The sequence below is a fragment of the Chionomys nivalis genome, chromosome 19 (assembly GCF_950005125.1).
Source record: "Chionomys nivalis chromosome 19, mChiNiv1.1, whole genome shotgun sequence".
NCBI classification, from domain to species: Eukaryota; Metazoa; Chordata; class Mammalia; order Rodentia; family Cricetidae; genus Chionomys; species Chionomys nivalis.
This window is the reverse complement of record NC_080104.1, coordinates 32,006,836-32,016,157: the sequence shown is the minus strand read 5'-3', so window position 1 is coordinate 32,016,157 and position 9,322 is coordinate 32,006,836. Positions and strand designations below refer to the sequence as shown.

Genomic DNA, 9,322 nt, shown 5'->3' with positions numbered 1-9,322 from the left:
AACTCCAGTCCAGGGGATCCAGCACTCTTGTCTGACCTCTACAGACAACTGCACGTGCACACACATCCTGTACACATACTATCATACACTTGATTGGGAGCACACCACGCTTTTCCCCACTCCTTGCCATGTATCACGTAGACCTCACGATAATCTGGAACTATGGAGCCGACACCCATGACCCCCATTTCCTAGACGAGGAAACCAAGGCTTTCTCTTGCAGTCACATCACTTGCGAAGGATGTCCAGCCCTGTGCCATACCGGCAGCAGAGAGTGTCTCACTGACAGTTGGCCCTGGGAGGCAGGAGGCGGACAGCCGCCTGCACTTCTCACTCTACCTTTGCCATATCCCCGGAAGTCTCCCCAGCAGGTGAAAAGCCACTACCCCTCCCATTCATCTGGCTCTCCAGCTGGCTGAGGCGCTGTTTCAGTTTCATCTGCGAGGCGCTGTACTCCGCCAGGAGTCGTGCAAACCTGGTCTGCAGGGCGTCCAAGGATGACTCCAGGTACTCCACCTTCTCCTCAATGTCTCTGGGATCTTCCCTGGTCTTGGCCAGGTCCTCATCAATTAGGTTGTCCTTCATCAGAATCTGCCGGCCCTTTTCTTCCAGGGCCTTCTTAGCGTCTGGGTACTCGGTGAGGGCCTCCATCAGATCGTCCTTGGAGAGGCAGAACAGGTCTGAGTAGCCGATGCTCCTGATGTTGGCCGTCCGGCGGTTTCCTGACTTGCTCCCCTTGATGTTTAAGATGCTGATCTCCCCAAAGTAACTGCCATCACTGAGGACCACAAACTGGGTGATGCCATCATCGGCCACCACAGCCAGCTTGCCCTCCTTGATGATATACATCTCCCTTCCGATGTCCCCCTTTTTGCATATGTAGTCTCCAGGGCTGAACACAGTGGGGCGAAGCTTCAGCACCAGCTCCACCAACAGCCCTGCCTCACAGTCCTGGAAGATTCGGACTTTCTTCAGGGTGTCCAGGTGCACGTTGATGGCGATCTCAGCCTTCAGCTTGTCCGGGAGATTCTTGAGCACTTCCTTTTCATCCACCGTCTTCCTGTTAGCCCACAGATAGTCAAACCACCGGATAACCCGAGTCTCCAAGTCCTTGGTTACCTTCCGGAACTGCATGTACTGCTTGATGGAGTCAATCTTAGCCTGGAACTCCGCCCTCGAAGCATTCATGTTGGAAATCATGGAGCCCACATTGCCGACTATAGTGGCAAAGATCAGAACACCCACCAGGAAGTCTATGACCACAAAGAGGTACTCCTCATCTTTCACAGGGGGTGGGGTCTCACCAATGGTGGTCAGGGTCAAAGTGGACCAGTAGAGACTGTAAATGTACTTCCTGGAGAGACGCCCGTACTCTGGCTTGGAGATGTTTGGATAGACCCAGGAGTCTGTCCCAAAACCGATGAACTTGGAAATGGCAAAGTAGATGCAGGCATTCCAGTGGATGATGATGAGGATGTACAGGACCAAGTTCCCTATCCTGAACACATTGGGGTAGTTGGTCCTTGTCTCTGTGCGGTCAAAGAATTCAAAGAGTCGAGAGAACTTCAGTAGACGGTTGAACCTCAGTTCTGGGCAGTTTACTCCCAACTTTAAATAAGCCAGATCTGTGGGGATGAGAGACAGGATGTCCAGCTTGAAGTGCAAGGTCTTTGTGTAATGTTTCCACAGCCTCTTCGTATCGCTGACCATTAAGCCTTGCTCAAGAAAACCTAAGGAGGGAGACGAGGGAAGTCACTTGGGCATCCAAGAGGCTTAAACTGACTACAGAAAGGTACTTCCCATCATGGTTACACAAGAGGCAGTGATGTGCATGTGGCAGAAACAATATCAGACATAACATGCTAATGGTGGAACTCACCCTGGTGTGTTTTCTATAATGTTCTAATCTCTTCTGTTTAATTATTTTTTCTCTGCTGGGAATTGAGCCCAGGCCTTGTTCTAGAACTAGGGTTCTATAACTAATCTGTATTCCCAGTTCTCTATTCAGGTTTAAAAGTTATAAATTGAAGCCGGGCGGTGGTGGCACACGCCTTTAATTCCAGTACTCAGGAGGCAGAGACAGGCGGATCTCTGGGAGTTCGAGGCCAGCCTGGTCTACAAGAGCTAGTTCCAGGACAGGCACCAAAGCTACAGAGAAACCCTGCCTCGAATAACCAAAAAAAAAAAAAAAAAAAAAGAAAGTTATAAATTGATTGAATAACTTTGAAGATAGACGGGATATTAGATGACAGCAAAGAATGAAGATTAAGTTTTAAAAGACAAACAGATATTAGAGAGTGTGCCTAATTGAGATTGGGGGAGGGAACGTGAGCATTCCTAATGCTATTCTCTCTGGGTTGTTTTTTTTTTTTAATATGTGTGTGTGTGTGTGTGTATGCTTGAAACTATTAATCATCAAACTTTAAAAACTCAGATAAAAGTCTACCAAACTGGTCTCACCCATAATGGTGTCCAATAAAACATTTCAGGGCTTGTCCCCCAGAGCTCAGGCCATAAGGCACTTTCACAAGTTCAAGGTATCACTGCTGCTGACCCATATAAGTTCCAGCTTCCCCTTTTCTCAAGGCATTCTTGTTAAATAATTGTCCTTCTGGATCTCCAGGGGATTGGTTCCAGGATTCCCTTACCCTCTTTCTTCCCAAGGAAACCAAAATCTTTAGACGCTTAAGCACCTTCCATAGAACAAGGCCATATCTGCATATCACCCAAGCATATCCTCTTGAATATCCTCTTGAACAGGTTTTTCACAGTTCCCAATACATACAGCATAAATGCTATGCAGTCATGTTGTGCCGTGTGGGGATAATGACAAGAAGAATAAAACCTCTAAATGTTCAGCACAGAAATTTTTGTCAAGTGTTTTCTCTTCTTCTTCTTCTTCTTCTTCTTCTTCTTCTTCTTCTTCTTCTTCTTCTTCTTCTTCTTCTTCTTCTTCCTCTTCCTCCTCCTCCTCCTCCTCCTCCTCCTCCTCCTCCTCCTCCTCCTCCTCCTTCTTCTCCTCCTCCTTCTCCTTCTTCTTCCCTCAAGACAGAGTTTCTCTGTAGTTTTGGAGCCTGTCCTGGAACTAGCTCTTGTAGACCAGGTTGGCCTCGAACTCACAGAGATCCGCCTGCCTCTGCCTCCCGAGTGCTGGGATTAAAGGCGTGTGCCCCCACCGCCCGGCTGTCAAGTGTTTTCTGCTTAGTTGGCTGGATCTCCAGGTGCCGGATGGAGAGATCTCTTGGCTCTTGTGCCTGTGTTTATGGAGTGCTTTGTGGAACATCCTGGCTCTTCTACTTCTCGCCCTTTTACGATTCTCCCAAGTCTGAAGATCTTTTCCCCTTGGACTATGATCATGGCCACCTAGTTTCTTGACCTCTCTCTCCCTCACTTCCTGCTGAATCTGGCTTTGCCATGGACAGTGTCCAAGTACAAGAAGGGGTGGGGTTGATTTCTGAGTGAGGGCATGCTGTTCCACTGAAATTTGTGTAAGACAAAGGGCAGAGTCTCCGTGGCCACTCACAGACAACTGTGTATATATTATATATAGTACATGTGTTAATGTCACTGCGGCAGAGGTCATCCATGTCAACCTCAAGTGGTGTCGGAGGTCTTCTAAGTTAAGATGCTGGGTATTGGTGTGAACAGAAGTAGGGGTTGCCATTCTGACCTGGCTGCCGTGTGAACATGGGTGGAGTGCCTCAGTTTCTGCATCAGTAAGGTGAAGCCAACCTTGTTACTTGTTTTATGTAGGGGTTCTAATGAGAAAGCAAGGTGAGCTGAGAGGATCCGTGCATTCTGGTTTGTTGCCACAATTTTGGTCCCCTTGAGCACGGGAGTGTAGGTGTTGTTTCCAAAATCTTCGACGCAAACAGAAGGGCCTCTACAAAGTGAAGCTTTTGTGCACATTAGAAAAAGATCCCTGGAAGCTGGGCAGACCCAATTCTCATGCATAAGTGGGTCTCCTCCCCAACCAGAGCCTGTTTGGAAGAGCGCATCATCTTCCTAGGCCCTGTTTTGAATTTCAGGCCTTTACATGTTAAAATTTTTTTGAGGTACTAGAGAGATGATTCAGAAATTAAGAGCTGCTCTTTCAGAGGACCTGAATTCAGTTCCCAGTATCTGTGTCTAGTAGCTCACATATGCCTGTAACTCCAGCTCCGTGGAGGGTCTGATGCCCTCTTCTGGCCTCCATAGGCACTACACTCACATGCACAAACCCACTCATAGGCATACACATCACTTAATTGAAAATAAAATAAAATCTTTAAAAATAATAACATAAATAAATTGTAAATCTCCTCTGAGAGAGATGGAGCAGTGTTCCTGGATCTTCCATGTTTCTGGGGCGAGGAATGCCCAGAATGAACTGAGTGCCACCTCACACAGGTAGTACTGGAAGGGTCTTTTGAGATGGCAGCTTAGCCTTATGTCACAAGTGACAAAAATGAAGTCCAGAGAGCCAGCTTGATTTGCTCATTGAACACTGGGACAGCAGATCCCAAATCCCAGGTGTCTTAACCCCTGTTCAGGTCTTGTTGAAGGGTTTAGCATACTGAGCATCAAGATACCAGCACCCACTCTGTTTGGTAGGGCTCCAGGTCTCCAAAGCACACTGTGCTCAAAGCTAGGCAACATCCAGCCCACTACTGTGGATCTTCCTGAGTACCCGATGGTTCCCCCATGGAAGGTCTATGACTTGGCCTAGTTTAGTCCTTGGACTTGGGGCACACTCACCTGTCCGGGCTCGAACCAGCAAGTCTATAGCATAAAGGACATCTGCAGAGTAGTCCAGGACCAGCCACAGCATCAGGTGCTCTGACTGAAGTTCATCGAAACAGGCCCTGAAGAATCCAAGTGTGAGATGGGACAAGATGGCTGAGTGTCAGAGCCCTCCCTCCCTGTGACGCAAATAGATACATGGTATCCAGTAGCAGTTTTTCTTGAGATGTTACACAGGTAATGTAGCAGTTGCCGCTGAGGTCAAAATGTTATGTGTTGGAAGTAACCACTTACTATAGGATTTTTATAGAGGCGAAGCAACCAGTGTTCTAAAGGAAGGCGAAACACTGCAAGGAAGCTCATTAAGAGAGGAAGCTCATTAAGAAACAACTCCGAGGAGCTTCAGTAAGTCCTTAAAACTGACCATATTCACCAGGACCTCTCTCCTCAAAGAGCATATAAACAAAAACAATAAAGACCACCGAGAATCACTCTCAGACAAGACAGGCTGCAAGGAAAATTCTCAGAGAAGCCAAGCAGGCTGGAGGAGCCAGAGATCAATGAAACCTCTTAGAAGAAGCAGCGACTGGTTGAGCTGCCTTGAAGAGGCTCAGATCACCAGAGCCACTGGGAAAAGACACTTGCCAACCTGCTGAACTGTCGGCAGGCTGTGTAGTGTGTCCCAGGTTCCCCGTTTTCATGAGCTGTCGCCCATGCTGGGGTGGGTTTTGGTGATGAAACTATTATTTCTGTTCCTGTAAGTAACCCCAGTAAAACTCATTGGTTCACTACACTGGACTTTTGTGCCATCATTACTTTGACCTGTCATGGGCTCCCTTTCTGGAGTTAGTAGATGGGTGTGTGTGTGTCTGTACAGGAAAAATATGTCTTATGACAATGCAGTGGAATCACTCCAGGCTCTGGGAAGCTATGTTCTCTCACAGTTACTGGCCTCCTAGGAAGAAGAGCTGGGGAGTTAGATGTGTAGTGTGAAGATTGATGGTAGAACTCAAAACAAACAAACACTCTAGCCAACCTACCATCCAACCACCCAAACAAACAACCACCTACACAACCAACCAAGAAATCAATCAACCAATCAACCACCCACCCAATTAATCGAACAAACAACTGGGATTGATATTAGGCAAAGGGACCAAGAATCTGTCCTTTCTAGACTCAGATTCCAACTTAAATAAGCCAGGAGATATTTTTCTACCCTTTACCCCTTTGTGTTTGCTGCTTCTCACATAGACAGCACCCCAAGCTTTCCTTCTTACCTCCGAGAACATCAGGATGTTCAGCCATTCACGTCTTCTGGATGAAGACTGGAAAGAACCTTGGCTGACACCTGTGTTCCCACATCCTAGAGCACTCATTGAGAGCAGTGTTGCCACCTTGCCTGTTTGTCAGGAAGCCCCCCACCCCACCTTGCATGTTCTTTCCCTTGGAGACAGAATCCCCGAGTTTCCACTTATATGGTGTTAGGCTTTGGGTATTCCCCAAAGGCTCGTGTGCTAAAGGCTTGGCCACCAGGCTGTAGCCTGACTGGGAGGTGGTGGAACCTTTAGTTGGTAGTGCCCAGTGGAACTTAGGTTAAGAAGGTTTGCCTTAAAAGGAATATTGGGACTCTGCCTGGTCCCTTTTTCTATTTTTACTTCCTGGTCATGAGGTCTTGTTTTGTTTTTGTCAGTGGCCCGGAACAATGACACTAAGGAACCATTGTCTGAACTCTCTGACACTCTGAGCTGAAATAATTTTCCTTTTTTTTTTTACATTGTTTACCTTGGGTCTTTGGTCATATCAATGGAAAGCTGACAAGCTGCAGGTAGCATAGGACTCCTCTGTACCCAGTTGAGGAACATGATCAGGAATGTCCCAAAAGCCACTGCATGGTGTCCCAGAGCAGCCATGTCTGCCTTGCAGGCTTTCCCAGGCACATCCCAGGGTCTAGTGTCTACTCAGAGAAAAGGGCTCTTTCCTCCATCACGGTAAATCAGAAGGTGCAGTCTCCCTCAAAGAGCCATATCCTGATTGGTTCAGGAGATCCTCTGTCCCTGTCCAGCTTGCTCTCACAAGCACAGAGACCCACCACTGCATGACTTCCCTGTAGGCTTGCTTAGGGGCATCCCTAAGCCCTGTGCCTTCTTTATTAGGAGCGATAAACCCTGTATCCTTACCATGGAGTCCTGCTAGCAAGGACCTTTAATCCTCTTCCTTACCTTCAAAGAGGAGTAGTGGAGTCTGGGGTCCACTCAGCAGCCTGTTACCCTATAGACTAGCTCAGGGAGGGAGCCCCTTCATCCATTTTCCTTACCTGGAAATGTATTTTAAGAGTGCTCCAAAGGCCTACATGGCTCTCCCTGCTGGCACACCCTGCAGGCTTCCTTTAGGAAAGCCCCTGCAAATGCCCCCTCCTGGGGGGGCATCCTACCCCTGTACCCACAGCAGCAGCTTCACAGGAAAGAATGCTTACAAGTTATAGCCGCGTTCCCACTGCGCCTCCACTGAGTGCTTATTCAACAGCAAGTTCACTCAAAATGCTTCCCTAATCCCGTCAGAACAGCGACTAGCCCCTACCCCTTCCTCATACAACCTGAATGTAGATGGCAGAGTGCCAGAACCCTCTACATCACCTCAAGCTCAGGTCCCTTCCCACCCGTGGTTTAGAGCCCCTTCAGGGTCCTCTGGGAAGTGACCAGTTTCTGCTGATGGAGAACCTAAGATGGTGGCTCTCAACTTGTGGGTTGAGATGCCATAGGGTCACCTATCAGATGCACTTATGTTACGATTCACAGCAATAGCAAAATTACCCTCATGAAGTATCAGCAAAATAACTTTATGGTTGGGGTCACCACAGCATGAGAAATCATACCAAAGGGTCACAGCATTAGGAAGGTCGAGGACCAGCGACTTAAGGTGCCAGAGCTGTACGGTGGCTGAGAGGAGAGAAACTCTCACAGGTGAAACTCAGCCCTCCATCTCTTAGGCTCGGCTACCTTCTCCCCTCCTGTCCCTCCATCCTGGCTGCTTAAAATGATGTTGCTGCTCCTACCTGCACACAAGTAGACACCAGTTATAGAAGACCGGCAGGGCGATGACAGTCAGCCAACGGTAGTAGATGTTGCTAGAAGGGTCTACCACAATGGCATCCTTCTTCCTTCTGGGAACACAGACATACAGCACTATGTGTGGGAAGCCTTTGGTACCTAAAGATCTTATCTCAGGAACCTGAGAGCAATTTTAGGTTGAATCTGAAGAAGTGGGGGTCACAACAGGATCTTCTCAGTTCCAGGGGGTCATATGGATACCTCTGTGGGGAAGACAGGCTGGGAGCCAGGCTGGACTTGGAGGTCTCTCCCTCTGGGCTCAACCTCTATAACTGACCATAAAATCTTGATGGTGATGTTTGTTTCCATACACCCTGTGGCATCCTTCTTGTCCTTCATCTGGGAATGAAAAGTCAGTGTGGCACTGTGGCTGAGTGCTGGCAAGGGATCAACGGAATGTTGGCCAAGCTTTGTGGCAATGCCAGTTTCTAGGGACCACCCACGCCTTCCGCATAACTGAAGCTGGAAGTGTGTGTGTTAGCACCCAGTGTCTCTGAGGCAGTTCTGCAAGACTGAACTTGGGAGCCCTGGAGTGTCCCGGGGCCCACTCTAACTCTCCCTGCATCTGTGATAAGATGGAGTTACTTATTTCATTATGACTTTCTATTACTCTAGAGGTCTGAGGCAAACCTCTCCATTGAGAAATTAGTGGCTCAGGCTAATGTTTTACAATTTATTATTCACTTCCACTGGCCCCTGAAAGTTAGTTACATCCAGTCTGAGGATCGAGACATTTTTGAAGCATTGGGTTATAAACTGAAATCCACATACAAAGCAGAAATGTCATGCAAGGACATGGCATGCCAACTGGCTGAGTAGGTGGTGTTAAGAAGCTAACTGCAATTGTTATGAATGGAGGGCCCCTTCCTGTAACTTAGCACTTGGGAAGCTGAGGCAGGAGGATTAAGCTTAAGATCAGCCTTCACTACATAGGACACCCTGTCTATTCTAGTTTGCTTTCTGCTTCTGTGATAAATATCATTGCCTAATGCAATTTTGGGGGAAAGGAGTTTATTTCTGCTTACACTTCCAGGTCAGGGCAGGAACCTGGAGCAGAAACCATAGGAATAGTTCTCTCTCTCTCTCTCTCTCTCTCTCTCTCTCTCTCTCTCTCTCTCTCTCTCTCTTGCTCAGCTAGCTTTCTCACGCACCCAGGCCCACCAGCATAGGGATAGTGCCGCCCACAGTGGGCTGGATCTTTAGACATCAGTCATTAATCAAGACAGTCCCTCACAGATGTGGCAGTGGGGCTAATTGATCTAGCCAATCCCCCAGTTCAGACTCCCTCGGATGACGCTCAGCTGTGACAGGTTGACAGCTGAAGCTAACTGGGACCCTGTCTGACAAGCCAGAGCAAACCAAACCAAGACAAGCAGACATTAAGGGGTTTTAGATCATACGTGAATTTGTTTTGTGTATACTGCTATCAGAACCCGTGCTTTAAAAGATGAACCTGTTATCTTGCAGAGCTGTAGATGGAAAGTCAAGAA

The 9,322-nt window shown here is 47.9% G+C and overlaps 1 protein-coding gene across 1 annotated transcript in view; it reads right to left on the bottom strand.

Moving 5' to 3' along the window:
• Window positions 1–330: 330 nt before the first annotated feature.
• Cnga3 (cyclic nucleotide gated channel subunit alpha 3) overlaps window positions 331–9,322 on the bottom strand; it is a 30,755-nt gene continuing 21,763 nt past the window's right edge. The window contains 4 exon segments of the mRNA XM_057751822.1: window positions 331–1,730; window positions 4,738–4,844; window positions 7,778–7,885; window positions 8,272–8,277. Of these exon segments, the coding sequence (XP_057607805.1) occupies window positions 331–1,730; window positions 4,738–4,844; window positions 7,778–7,885; window positions 8,272–8,277 (1,621 nt within the window).